Genomic DNA, 15,222 nt, shown 5'->3' with positions numbered 1-15,222 from the left:
TGAAAAACTCAAATTGAGTGATTTTATTATGTTTATCTGTCTGTGTGTGTTTGTCCATCTTCTCACCTTTTCCTGCCTGGCTCATGGCTCCGGTGTCTCTACCACACTGGCCTTTGTTATTCACCCCAAACGTCCACACTTCACCGTTTTTGGTCAGAACACATGTGTGAGCCTTACCCATGGCAACCTGAGTTACAAAATGACCTTTGAGGTCTGTCACCTGACCTGTAGAGGGGAAAATAATATTGAAAATAAAGATTTTAGAGAATGAGCAATTCTTTTGGACACAAATTTTAATTATTAGAGCGTTGATTAGACCAGACAAGGAAATGTTGAAATATCTATGCTCCGTTTCTGTCAACTCACAGGTGCTGTCACTGTATATAGCATCTTTGCCAAACATGTAGAGTTCTCCATCCTTGGTGACAATGCTGCTGCTGCCATTGTTGCATGCTGTGTACACGGCTGTCTTGGTCTCCAGTTTGATCATCTTCTTGGGCTTGTACGGCTTGGGCTGTCTGCGACTTTTAGCTGAAAAAAAGAACACAACAGGCATCACATTTAGCTTCTCAGCCAAGTTGGCTTTCATTCCGGTTTTAACAAGGTGAATGTTTGCAAATAGTCATCTCACTAGATTCTCCATCTTCCCCTTTGCTGGCCGACCCTGTGAAGAATACACTTCCATCTTCAGCCACTAGCAGCGCATGAGAGCCATCATGGCCGACTGAGAACTGGACAATCTTCGGAGATTTCGTAACGGGTAATTCCACCCATTTCCCTGCTGATGGGCCACCCTGTTTTATACCCAGACTCTGGTATTTTCCTGTATAGTAGATCTAAAATAAAACACAAGGAGACTCATTTAAACACATGCAAAAAGACTGAAAACAGTTTGGGTTTTAAAAGAAAATTTAGGATTACAAAATGTTAGTCTGAGGCTCTTATACTAAAGTTTGTTTGTGTGTATGCTGCCAATTCAAATACAAGAGCTTTTAGTCTAGGGCTGTGCGATATGACCAAAATCTCATATCCCGATATAAGACATCTATCGTCCCGATAACGATATAAATCACAAAAATGTAACATTTTCTGTAAATTCTGTGAATCTCGGGCAGCTCGACTTGCGTGAAGTGTTTCCAGCTGGGCGTCATGTAGCTGGAGTCGAGTGTTTTAACCGATGCATGAAACTATACATTTTTAGACAGAAGTTGTAACGGCCGCCGTTTTCTTTGTGAGTATTTATTACACGGCGTGCTGCGGGGAAAAGCCTGTTCTAACGTTTGAGTCTAAGGTTTACTTTTTAGCACCTGACGGCTCTTTTTTGCTTCTCATCCGTAAATTCTCTGCATACTCTTTCACGTGATTCAGTTTATTTTGAAAAGTCTCAACAGGATCTTGAGCTTTATTGTGAAAGGTTTATGTGGAAAATAAACAAGCTGACACGCCATGGTTTTACCATAGTTGTTGCTAACGACAACGCATAAAAACAGGCGCTTCCGTAGTGTGGTTACATTAAATATAAGAGAAAGCGAGAACTTTAAGAAATTAATATAGCCAGTACAGTGACCATCAAAACCATGAAAAAATATGTTTTTTTCAGTTTATTTTGCAACACCACGAAACAAACGATAGCGTAAAATGAAACGATAGACGTTTTTATATCGTCATCCGATACATATCGTTATATCGAACAGCCCTATTTTAGTCATATATGTACAAAGTCTGGTGTGGTATGCAAAAGAATTTTTATGACTCAGATTATCCAGCACTCACTTTGGAAACAACTCCACTACCTCCAGTAGCATTTGAGAGAACAGTAGCATGCATTAAGCATACCCAATCTGGGTCATGAGTTAAATGCTTATACTTTCTTATGGATAAAATTCATCTGTTCCCATTGTACCCATCCACTCTGGGTAATATGCAGATAAAATGCGTTGTGAGTTTAGGTCTCTACACAGACAAAGGAATGTGTAACACACAACTACCCTAGACTGCTATCTACTGCAGAAGAGAAGCACACTGTGCCACACCTACAAAAAATAAAAAGGCACAAACAATCACACACCCCAAACCACATTCATAGTTAGCATTCTCATCTTATTATACAAGAGAGTATTGTAAACCTCTGATCTCTTAATTACTTGTATCAACATTTTTGATAACACCTGTTGATTCTACTCTTATATAAATTCAAAAACTATAGGAAGCTTCTCTTCCAGTCTGCCTTGTTGTGCCTCCCTGAAGTTGCTGACATAGTACTGTAGGGCGAGACTCACTGCATAGCTGGCTGAAATACAGGAACGCCAGTTCAGAAGCTTTTTAGCTCAGCCTGCCTATAACCACTAATAAAGGCTGTGTCCTGAGAGCACAAAAAAGGCAGACATTAAGACATAAAAACAACTCTGTAATTTTGTATTATTTAAAGATAATTTAGCTAAGAGGGCTAGCAAACATTTCCTAAACATAAAGGTCTGTGTTATTAGGCTTTTGTGCAGCTTGATGTTGGAAAATCTGACTAAGGCTAACTATGTACAGATGTTATAAACTGCAGGAATGTTAAATTGTACGATGGGCTTAATGCAGTCAAACAAGCAGAAACACAACTGAGTCCTTCCCCCACCACAGGTTCACCCTTCAAAGTGCCTGGTCTGTCATTGGCAAGACAAAAGCTCTCAAGCTCAGCAGCTGAAGCTGTTCCAACATTCATTTTTGTTAAACATTTCAGACACGCCACCAGTCTCACCTTTCCCGAGGCAGTTTTCATCAGAGCAAACTCCCTGCCTGCTCCAAGCAATGCTGCCTCTTCATCAAAGCCTGTGCCTGAGAGAAGAACATAGTATTTAGAGCCAAAAACACAAGGGGACAGGATTGGAAGTACTGTGCACCATTTAAAAAAAATACCATTAAGTTGTGAGCAATTTTTTGACACATTTGCAACCTTGCAAACACAAGTATACTGCAGAATGCTTTCAGCAGGTATACAAGAGCATGTGAAGCTTTATTACACATATTATCTGTATTTTGCATCACTTACTGATTATGTGCAGATCCTTCTCGAGGTCAAAAAGAGAGATGCCACAAGCGTGCAGACATTTCCTTGCCAGCTTAAGCTGCAGTTCCTGCTGCAGGGCCGGGTCTGAACTCATAGTATAGATCCGTACTACAAAACCGTCCTGCAGGAAAGAACACAGCTTAGCTTCATGGCACAACACTGCAACAGTGTCACGTATGGTCCAGGTCCATTTAACAAAAGACACTTCTGTTTAAAGAAAATGCATCCCTGCTCCAATCATTACAATGGGTCACACCCAAAGTGATTAATGAACTGCATCAAGACATCAATTACTCATTCATTACAACTTATTAGCTAGTCTGCTGACTTAGCCTCTGGGGATAACGGACAATATTTTGGGGGCTTTCAGTGTGGACATCCAGCCCAAAGCTTCTGTCTCCATCTGCTCATCATTGTGTATATTAAAGCACATTCAATCACTCTTTTGCTTTTCATGATAGCTGTTACATGTATACAGCCAAAGCCCTCTCAAATAAAGTCAATAGATTTTGGACTACAAACAGAAAACAAAAAGTTTTAGGTGCAAAAAATCTTGTCCATTCTTTACAGGTTCTACTTATTAATCAACTCAGAATTGTGTTTTATATATAAATTAGTGGAGAGAAGTACTGAAAACCCCTTCAGTGACAATATTAATAGCATGGTGTAGGGCGTGACATGCTGATTGATCACATTGATTCATGGCAGAGCACAGGACATACGACTATGGCCGTGACGATTTACAGAAAAGAAAACAGTAAAAATGGGAAGACCTCAAGGAAATAATTATAAGATAACAGGGATATAACTGAGGGGTGGATGCTGGGACGTGGGACTATTCTGGTTTTCACTGCGTGGTGATAATGACAGACTCATCTAATGTGCTTTAATTTCCACAGAGCAGAGCACATGGGCCTCAAATCATTAAACTCCAACTATAGGTGGTTTAAGCTGCTGGCTGATCACTATAAATGCATATAGCTTCTGAGCCCCATGCGGTACTCCACCCCCTTTGATTAGTGTAGAAACAGCCTTGCTGCAATGGCAGATATATGGATTTCAGAGACTCCCCTCCCCCACTCACATTACAGAGTGCTTATGCAGATAACTGCTTGAGAGATTAAGCTCTCCAGAGAATACCCACATGTGGTGCCATTTGCCTCACTGCCACACCCACATATACACAACACACACAGACACAGCTGGACCCCCTGTGCGGCACAGCTGGTGATCAGCTGAGAGTCTTTTTGGAGTGAGGGAGGGACAGATGCCTCACTGGTCCAGTCAAGTTGAAAAGTTAACCTCATTTTAACTAACAAAAGGAAACTAAACAGATAGCACTGTTAAGAAGGTAAGGATGTCATTGCACAAGTGCGTGTAAAAATGATTTGTCACTATGAGAATTCATACCAGCTGGTATGAAGTGGCCATCTTTCCCCATTCAATTCAAGTTTGACAATTCAAAAGAGAAGCAAAACAATTCTCTGTATAGCCCTTTTTCCATTTGTACCTACTTGGGGGGGCTTGGTACAGACTGACACAGGTTTTAAGGTTTTCCATTAAGTGGTAATATCTGGTACCAGCTACTTTTTTTAGTACCTGAAAGCAATCCGAAAATGTGACGCCAGACTGCACATCTACCATTGCCTTGATGTCCGCTTTTGTTGTAGCGTTCATGTCACATACAAATTATGTCACGGGATGCTTGGCCGTGTTGTTATAACGACCCCACGCACTTAGGTTGTACTCAATTGCAATGGAAAACACACTGAGCCGATCCAAGTAGGTACTAATGGAAAAAGTGCTTCTCTGAGCGAGTCAGCGACTTGTTTTTTGAATCTGGGAACTTCAAGGACCAAGCATGGTACTCCACTGGTAATCCATAGATGCTATGCAGAGCAAACCAAACAACATATACCGTCCACAGCAGCCACAGTTTTTTTGCTTCTCTTAATGCATTCTTGATATCTGATCGCGCGCCATAGCAAACACTGCTGTTTTTCCCTTTTGCAAATGTTTCAACTAATTTTCAGTCAGCCTACATATAGCATCATCACTGCTGGCCTCTGCATTGGTTGAATTCCTTAATCCTCCTTTCTGCAGAGCCTAAAAGCTATGCAAATGGCTATAAATGCAGGGCCATAAATCCAGCAGTTGCTTCTGTTGTCAACAGCAAGTTTCTTGATGCTTCCTGTGTAGTCATCAGATGAGTAGGGCAAGACTTCCTGTTCCATCTGCCAGTCACCGTTAATGAAAGCAGATAAATTTCAAAGGCTTAAAGTTAAATCGTTGATTGACAGAAGATTTCACAACTGCATTTAGGTGAAATATGCTGCCTCTCTGCCTTGCCATGTAAATGGTTTACGTGCAGACAATCTAAACCTGTTCAAACATGATGTGTCGATTGACCATGGACTATAAGCAAACTACAAATGGAAACCAGATAGCTTCCCGCACCAAAAGCCTTTTACCTTGCCTATAGATTTATATTAATGTGAAGAAATTTGCAACTATCTTAATTCAAAATTCAAAACTACAATTTCATTAGAATTAAAAAGGAAGTGGGTGCATAATAAAGCCAGCTCTCTCCCCTGTGTTTACAGCAGACTCAGCAGTACAGATGCACAGCTAGCTTCTTCAGGGTTTAGTTAAACATGCAGGAAAAACCTAGATTTTGCAGACTGAATCAGTTTCAGTTTTTAAAGTTCACCACGTTCTTCTAAGAGTCTAAAAAAGATGAAGTGTGTTACTGTAATACTGAATACTGATGGGCTTTAGCAGGAACATTAAACTTACATCTTTGCAGGCTGCAATCTGGTTAATGTATTCTCCATCAGTGAAGATGATGTTCTGTCCATCTGAATGCTGACCTGCAAAATTCAATGTGATGGTTAATATACCTGATATTTTGTCCACTGAAAATGTAATGCCTAATTGAGGTGTTTAAATACAAGTCAATAAATCACCTGGCATTGCAACCGTCCCCTCATGCTCCAGAGTCTCAGGGTTGATCTTCAGGGCCGACATACTGTGGTTACTTGTGTCCCGATACAACAAATACCCCTGAAGACAAAACACAGATGATCAATGAAGTCAATGACTAGCTCCAATCGTGTGTGTGTGTGTACGTGTATATACACGTGTATATAAATACGTACATACACATATTTCAACGTTTTCTTTATTCTTATTCAACAAAATGTAAGAAAAATGCATACATGTCAATATTTGCATTACTCACCTGAGCAAAGCCCAGCCAGGATCTTTTCTCCTTTCGGTTTCTGATTCGAGACGTGGAGTTGTACACGTGGCCCTGTGAGGAATTGAATACACACGAGAAGACAAAAGCAAACAGTTACAAGCCTTAAATAAAGTCATACAAAACAAAAAAGGTTTATTTGATGATTTATTTAAATGAAAATGATCTTCATTTTCACTTTTAAAGCACTGCCGTAACAAAGTTGGAAGAAAAACTTGCAACTTTAGGATGCTGAGCTCACCTAAATCCCCAATAGCTTTTAGAATTGAACATATTTTTCAACAAATGATCCAGTGTACGAAGAAAATTCAGATTTTAACATGAGGTCTCAGTTTATCAGATATAGAGCTACTCCTATGCACATGCACCTATGAGACATACAGTGAAAACCATGTTGCTCCAAATAAATTTTTTCCATAAACTGGGTTTTTAAAAAAATATTTTTTTGAAGTTTTTTGAAGCCAAGTCATTTTCTGACGCTGCAGAACGCTTCTGAAAAATTCAAGCAATATAACTGCACAAAGCTGATATGCATCTCTTGCTACGCACCCTGACAGTGCCGCTGTATCCAGAGCCCACTTTGTAGAGTCCATCCTTGCAGAGCAAGTACAGGAAGGAACCATCAGTCTGCAGGAGGCAGCGCTCATCTTCATCAATGGTCACCTCCTTCAGGACCCACTTGTTCATCAAGGCTGCACGTTTGATGCCATTTCCAAACCAATCCTGGATCTGAATCTTTCCCACCAGAACAGCCTGTACACTCCTCTGTAACGCGTTCAGTATGGTGGGAACCTGGTGAGATTTAGGAAGACAAGGAGGAAAACTTGCAGTTTCCTGTACATTTTTTGTCTGTGGCATTTTCACACAATCTCCCATGGCAGCCATTACACATACTTCTGATCTTACTGTTAACACAAAAGCAAACAAACACAAAAGAAAAAAAGAAACAGAACATAGACAGGCGCAGACCCACATTTCTCAAAAAGCCTGCCTGCCATTTTTGATGATTCATAATCCAGTTAATACATAAAAGATAAGCAAAGGGGAAAAAACAAAAACAAACACAGCCCAGTGTTTACATAGGATAAAATGTGTGAGCCTACAAGTCCCGCTATGCTTCAATCACATGTGGAAATTGCATCCAAATGCAGGAAAAGGAGAAGTATGTTTTCAGTCACAAACCCTTTCCACTTATTAGTACTTGCTGTTCAACTTGGCAAAGAATTCGAAAGAACAGCTTGGTATAGAGCAGAGGAAATGAAAAAACGGTGCAAAAGACAGAGACAGGAAGGAGAGAACAAGCTATGGACAGAAGCAAACAGAAGAACGACTAATTGGCGGAAGAATGCAGTCAGGGTAAAATAATCAAACAGGAGATCAGAGCAGCCTGACATTTTCCAAAACTCAATTTGTGCTGCCCAGACACTGCCCTGAGTCTCCCTGCACTGAGAAACGCATGGAGCCAGGTTACGTTATCCACTTCAGTATGCACTTTGGTGATCAAAAACATGTTTACCAATATGGAGAGAAACCTGGGCACATGAGAGAAGGGTTACATGTTCCGGTGGAAAATATTTAGAAACTAAAAAGATCATATTCAACGGATTCCAGCTTGTGCTTAACCAAAGAGGATCACATAAATGTCTGCTTCCAAGACATTTGATTGAGATTTAAACAGATAATCATGACAAAATATTGTGAAATCTCAGAAGGTACTTGTTCTAGAAACGCATAACAAAAAAGTACAAAGAATAGAGTGGACTGACACTCTTCTTACATTGTCTTTGATTTTGAAAATGAATCGTAGACATGTAAAAAGAGTTAAGACACACGTATACAATCAGTCAAATTTGTCTGAATTAGTTGCTTACCTGTATTGTCTGGCAGGCATGACTGCCATTATTTGTAAGAATGGCAGAAGCTGCCTGGAGGATCTTCCCCGTGTCTCCCCAGGCCACCACCAGACTGAAGAGGCAGGCACAGGACAGCGCAGTGATGGCCTGTCCCGTTGGGTCATTGGGTCCTGTGCTCCGAACCGTGGTCTCCAACAACAACTGGAAAAGAGACTCTGGCAAAGCAAAACAAATGGTTGGAAGGTTGGCCATTTGAGGAAACAATTAAAGTGTAATATCTAAAGATGGCTGAACAAAGTAATAACAACGAACGTTATATATTTGGCAGATTCTACATAAAAATAAGCATTTTATACTTCAAATACAATATGCTAATTACATTGGAATGCATTAGACAGTACACATACTGCTTTACCTAACACATCAGGTGGCTCAGTCTGGAAGCCCTCAGGCTGTTGTCCCTGCAGCATGTCCAGCAAGGCCTGCAGGCTACGCAGGCACAGCAGAGGGTGAGAGAACCGAGTCTCTTTTATCAGCTCAAAAACCCCACACAGGCCAATGCCAATGATCTGCAGATACACCAAAGGAAGACAGTTTCTATGAGCTAATCAACAACGCACTCCAAGTTAAATTGCTTTCTTTTATATATTTTACAATAAACAGATGAACATGCCCTAAAAGGTTTGAAGTGGATGTTTACAGTCAATGCCACTACATCTGATCAGGGCCCCACAGCATGCAGAGGACTACGAAGGACTTAGATTTTGTATAATGACAGACCTACTTGGCTATGTGGAGAAGAGTGGAAGGCATTCAGCATTCCCCTCTCAGAATTGCTTGTTAGCGAATCACATAATGATTCAAATGTCCTTTCTTGTCTCATTGAAGAACTTGTTTTGTGAAAGCTTAAAATCAGTGTAACGAATATAGTAAAATGGATTTGTTTTTAATGTACAGAAGGATACAAATGGCACAGCACGAAAAAATAATGGAAAATTGCACAACACATAATATTTTTAAAAAGACTTTCAAGATTTTTGTAGCTGAGACTTCACTGAGGCTTACAATCACAGTGTTTGTTAGCCATTGTTAATAAGCTGAAACTAAAGACCAAATCGGCAAATATATCATCAATACCAATCATTTCATAGGTATCAATGATAAAACAACATTTATCTTAAAAAAACTGATTAGTCAGGATTATTTTTAAACAATGAAGTGTGAAACAAAGTGTGAAAGATCACTAGATCGGGACCAGAAGGAGACAAATCCCTGAGAGGATTGCATCATGATGGGCATCTGGGTTTTAAAAATAAATAAAAATAATTTAAAAAAAAACTGTCAAATCCAAAAATGCTGTGAACGAGGGAGCAGCAGCACTCAGTATTCATAAGATGCAGGTATTTTAATTGAGCAAAAATTTTCTGTCATGCAGATTTAGACAGTTTTATTAGAAATCAAATTGTAAAATTTGCTCCCAGGTGTAATTGTCAGCCCAGCAACAGCAGGGGCACAGAGTGAATTTATTTTTCTAACAGGCACACGGAGAAAAGGACATAGTTGGGGAAGCCTCACAGGATTTGGGGTGGGGGTTGTTTGAAATCTCTGGTAACACAAACCTCAATTATGACAATAAAAATGGTAAGCCCTAAAGGATCTCACAGATCCATCAAAAGAATACGCTGGCTCGCTTTAGTAGGAAGTGCAGCTAACAACAACATAAGCAGCTGATAGTGCTCTTTCCTGCTTATACCTTTGGCAGCTTCACGGCTGGTTCGCGGTACTCCTCCTCCTCCTCGCTGTCTGAGTCGCCGCTCTGTACCGAGCTCCTGGAGGCCAGCGCCAGGGAGGCCTCTCTTTGCTGCCAGTCCAGCACACAGTGCCGCACGTTGCAGTAGACATTGAATGCAGAAGGGTTGCTGTGTAGCTTGATGTCTGGCACGCAGAGTGCTCCATCTAGACTCTCGGCCTGTGTGGAAACAAGAGTGAGGAGGGTCGGTTAGAAAATCCTCATTATAAACCACATTTATAAACTGTAACATCAATATTTATAGTAAAATTCAATACACTTTGGTACAGTAAAATAACTGCTGTACATGGACAAGTAGGTAATCCATTCCTCCTTTGTGTACCTCATGACTCAGTTACTTTAAAAGGAATTTAATTTGGCCCACTGACAATACCCTCCCCACTTCTAAAGCACATTGCCTACTGACCACAACAAATGAGGTAAGAATCCCTCAGAGAAAATCTCCCTAAATCTACACCTCAGGGACTCTGTGCAGATGTTTTCTGTTACATTCAAGTTGAAACAAAATTATATAACCAAAATAAATTGGGAGTGTAAGACGTCTGCTGAACACCATATTTACACGGTTAGTTCAATCACTGTCCTCTCACGTAGTGACTGTGAAAATAAAGAACTCTTCATTTTGCTTCGGACTCCTAAGGACACTTGCTTTGTACAGACTAGGCGAGCGTTTCCCAATTTCAAGACCATTTTCGCTGTTGCAAAATTAATTACACAATATTCAGCATAAACAGTGCGCAAACGTGTCCTTTAGTCCACTTAGTTCAAGCTGAACTTAAAAGTTAAACTGAAAAAAATGCTTAAGGATGTCTTTGCAACAAAAAAGGTGGTGAAATTAAAGTTTTAAAAGGCACTCAAGAGAAAAATGACAAATGAAATAAGCTGGCATGGCCAAGTTATTTCTAAAAAAATACATAAATAAAAAGATAATAATAATAAACGTAAATCATCACTGTTGTGCAGTGAGGTGAGAAATTTAAAGCAGATAATTCTACAATTAAAAATATTTTTAAAAATCCTCATTATGTTACACAATTATAATTAAAAGGTTCAATCATTAACATTGAACAGGCAAACAGTCTACAATCTCTACCCATGCCTACTGGGATTAGAAACAAAAAGACATTTTAGAGAAGTGTTGCTAATGGTGCCTCTTGCATGTTGTTTAATTGTGTTACACTAAGTGCTGTTTGTAATATCAAGTCAGCCATCACTGATGTAAACGAGTTGGACCAGTCAACAGGGAGAATTTGCATCCTAATCATTACATCAAAGCTTAAGGACTCCAATCCAAATAATCACTGGAGAAACTACAGCTCACAGAGAAACTTGATAAACTAACTGATAAGCTTTCACCATCCCACCAAGCAAAGCATTTTGAACTACAGTCCTGAGGCAACCTCTAGAGAATCACATTGATCGATTGTCCCTCTCTCCCAGTGTTGCGCTTTTGGCATCACAGTCACAGAGGGTGATGTCATCTATTTGGGAAGAAAGGTCATTCATTTTCAGCTCAAATCAGCCTCCAGCCCTCATCTAACACTTATGTCTCCTGCTCTCCTACCTAGCCTCTTGTGACCAAGTGACTGTGCAGTATTTACAAAGGAGCACATTGTCTGCACAGAGCACTTAAAGCCTTTTAGAACACAGAAGACTGTAACAACCCATGAAGCAAGGAAAATATGATTTCTGGGGAGATAAAGTAAAAACCGAAGGGTAAGGTACATCAAAATCCTGCAAGCTGAAGCTGAGGGTTTAATGCAAGAAGCTCAGCATTTTTGGCCCGTCTCTACAAGAACTGGATACCAAGACATTTATTGTTTGATTAATATTTATACAATTTTTTTCTGTTTCTGTTGTTCTGATCACTATAGACATGTCTCCATCTACATAAAGCAATTGCAGTAGCTTTTATTTAATTTTTAACTGTTACTTCTGCAGCTTATCTCTGTATGACAGCACTAGGCTTTAAGACATATTTGAAGTAGCAGCCAAACTCAATATTGTGGGTTCACATGCAGCACGCTTCACCAAAATAGCTTTTTACACCATCACTACAAGAGCCGCAGTAGTATAATGATAAATTAAATTTTTCAGAGGCATTACTCATCATTTCATGCCATTTGAGAGAGCAGTGTGGAGAGCACCATCATGGAGAGTGGTATAGAATTTCCATATATGTTTGCAATACATTAGCAGTCCTAAGCTACTGCAACCAACCCTTTACTGAGCAACAAGAAGTCATGGACCACAGATGAAAGATAAATTGAAGACAAGATATCCTGACTTTTAGTCCATAGCATCATGAATTTCCTAACAGATGTACTCTAAAACAAGTTCAAACAAAACCCCAGTCAGCCTAGCAACTGTCTGTTTTAACTCAAGCTTTTTAACTCAAGAATCTGTACGTGCTAAAAGGTGGCCTTTGATGTAGCATTTGATCAGAAAGACAGAAAAAATAAAATAAGCTGTGAATTTTAAACCAGGTTATGTGTCCACCATCAGTTACCATGGTGATCTAACCAGATTAAGTGAGAGCCATCTTCAGCTACTTCCAACAATGTAAACTCTGACATGAAGTTCAGCATACCTTGCTAACCCATTAATCAGGTTTTATACCACGTCCCTGGTCTTTTGACAGATCACCTCTGTCTGCTAGACATCCAAGCCTACCTACCACTGATTTACATTTGTGATCAGGGTGAAATGTCTCAATCAGCGATTTCAGAAATGTTACGCTACATTTGTTCTGTTTGTTTGTTAGAGCCTGAAACATGGTCCTCCTCACGATGAAAGTTCGAACTGCATGTGACAGGTTTCTCTGTGCTGACCGTTCCCAATTTAAACTTGTCAAATAACCAGAAACATAATCAAAAGTGACACCATTAAAACATGTGATCATAAACAACTGCAGAGTCAAGCATGCAAAACTCACCATGCTGCTTATGTTTTGTATTTTTCTTCTAACTTTCAAACCACAACTACCCGTGACCCAAACACACTCCTCAATTACATTTCTTTTGTTTCTATTCAGTGATGATTTAATGGCCATCTAAAAGCTTTGAAAAGGTTGGTACACAGCCCTTGACTGCACTTAAGGAAAGCCTCACATTTTTGCTTGCTGGCTTTATGGGAAAAAATAAATAAATAAATAAAAATAAGGAAAACAAGAATAAAAGCACCATCTTCCAGAGGAGAGGCTTTCACAGAGGGCCTGCTGGTCTCCACTCCCATACTAACGGAGTTAAACAGATTTATTTAAAAAAAAAAAAAAAAAAAAAAAAAAAAAATTTATATATCTATATCTCTATCTATCTATCTATCTATCTATCTATCTATCTATCTATCTATCTATCTATATATATCTCATCATCCAGTAATAACTGAATGTTCAGAGAGACCACGTACCTCTTTACTCAGACTCGAGCATAGAATAGACAAAATGTTTATCATTGGTTATTCTGTAGCCCATTACCTTGTAGCCCTCTGCTATGTTTGTGGCTTTCAAGTGCACATGTTACATTTAAGTCACAGAACCATGTATCTAGCATCTACCTGGATTACCGGACTCTCTTGGTGAAAATCTGGCACAAACCATTAAAACTGTATGGACAAATTATAAACTGGCCTATTTAAGGCCCACTTCTAAGAACCACAGAAGAAAGCACTGAATCTCACTCTATTTGCACATGAATAAAAACGCAAAGTATGCAGGAAGCATTAACAAAAGAAATATCAACTTTATAATCAGACAGAGGTGCCTCCACTACACATGTTAAATCGAATGTGTTATACTTGCTATACTTGCTGATCATTGTCATCATGTTTTCTGGCTTTGTCCTGCAGTTTCTTCCTATTGGTTGCACATAGTATCATAAATAAGATCAATCATCAGCTCAAAGAGCATCTTTGATTTTTGAGGTATTTAGTTCTGTCAGCAAATTCCCCAAAGAAGGAAATGAGCAATGACGATTCAGCCTACAATGTTTATTATAAAAAAAAAAAAAAAGAATTTGCAGAATTACTTTTGTTAATTTTAGAGGAAGTCAAACAGGAAATCTCTAGATAGACTTTCTACAAAAATCTGTGATTAAGATTGATATAGACTTTTTTGTAATAAACAGATCAGTGATGGGAAACAGCCTCAAAATTCAATATTTAAGAAACTTTGCTATAATTATATTTATGGTGATATAGAAAATACTGGACAACATTTTATTGATTACTGAAGCTTGCAGGGCAGTAGCATTTATTAGTCCAAATGAAATTAAGGTCATCTTCCAGCCTTCTTTTCCAATGAGCCGCTGTCATTGATGACAGAGTACCTCATTCAAAATGTGAATCTACTGCTTCAAGGTGCCAGCAGCATTACAGAGAAATAGTAGTGACACAGCATTATATGCAGTGTCACAGAATAAGTCAAATGTAATGTAGGCACAAAAGTAGTAAGATAACATCTTAACATTTTATTTTAACCATGACTAAAGTGACATATCCTTGTAACCATTCAAGAGCTGCGCAATACTGTCACATATTAAAACTGAAATTGAAAATTATTTTCCACCTGGTTTTTTCTTGGTTCCAGCTTTTAATTGCTAAAGCCCTCCTTTTCCACCACGCAACCATGTCATTAGTTTCCATCCACGTTTGCTCTTCCTTTTGACAGGAGCGCTCCAGCAACGCTTGATTGAGGTACTAGTTTACTTTTAGGTCAATCACCAGTTCTATCATCCCCCCTTTTACGTCCCTTCAGAGCCTGGATATACTGAACCGTGTGTTTTTGACTTAAGTGGTAAAACAAGTTTGTTGTTTTCACCTTTAGTTAGAAAAGCTTTATTGGATATTTGGCAAAATACTGTGCTTCGTTGAAGGGCATACCTTCCTTTTTAGGTACTAAATTGTCACTTGATGTTGATGCACCGCTCTCATTCTCAGACATGTCTGGGCTTGTGTTGTCATCCTGCCTAGGGAACTATTACTTTGATCTGATAGCATCTTATAACCTCCTTTGTTTTTAACCAGTATTAAACCCAAATAATATGGCCCAGCCCTACTGGTGACATTTGATCACTTCCTTTCCATTTTGATACTTTATGCATTTTAATGTGCTGTGGTATTTATTTCTTCTTCGTTTGCTGAATAGCGTGCAGAAATAGAAACGCTATTGATTATATTTGCCATGTTATTCGTCAAAATTATTTCACATTTCCCATGTATCGTGTCCTCTGCACTACAGTTAGTCAAT

General features: G+C 39.2%; 1 protein-coding gene across 21 annotated transcripts in view; it reads right to left on the bottom strand.

Moving 5' to 3' along the window:
• The window catches only part of mycbp2 (MYC binding protein 2), a 62,615-nt gene that overhangs the window by 42,269 nt on the left and 5,124 nt on the right, over positions 1–15,222 (bottom strand). For all 21 annotated transcript variants that reach the window (XM_063497255.1, XM_063497259.1, XM_063497257.1 and 18 more), the window contains exons 3-14: positions 9,921–10,136; positions 8,583–8,736; positions 8,186–8,382; positions 6,864–7,106; positions 6,297–6,368; positions 6,022–6,118; positions 5,852–5,925; positions 3,038–3,176; positions 2,747–2,823; positions 632–836; positions 367–531; positions 67–225 (exon numbers count right to left, since the gene is read on the bottom strand). In XM_063497255.1, the coding sequence (XP_063353325.1) occupies positions 67–225; positions 367–531; positions 632–836; positions 2,747–2,823; positions 3,038–3,176; positions 5,852–5,925; positions 6,022–6,118; positions 6,297–6,368; positions 6,864–7,106; positions 8,186–8,382; positions 8,583–8,736; positions 9,921–10,136 (1,798 nt within the window). The remainder of the gene's footprint in view (positions 1–66; positions 226–366; positions 532–631; positions 837–2,746; positions 2,824–3,037; positions 3,177–5,851; positions 5,926–6,021; positions 6,119–6,296; positions 6,369–6,863; positions 7,107–8,185; positions 8,383–8,582; positions 8,737–9,920; positions 10,137–15,222) is intronic.

The sequence above is a fragment of the Pelmatolapia mariae genome, linkage group LG16_19 (assembly GCF_036321145.2).
Source record: "Pelmatolapia mariae isolate MD_Pm_ZW linkage group LG16_19, Pm_UMD_F_2, whole genome shotgun sequence".
In the NCBI taxonomy this organism is placed as follows: domain Eukaryota; kingdom Metazoa; phylum Chordata; class Actinopteri; order Cichliformes; family Cichlidae; genus Pelmatolapia; species Pelmatolapia mariae.
This window is presented reverse-complemented; position numbering and strand designations above follow the sequence as displayed.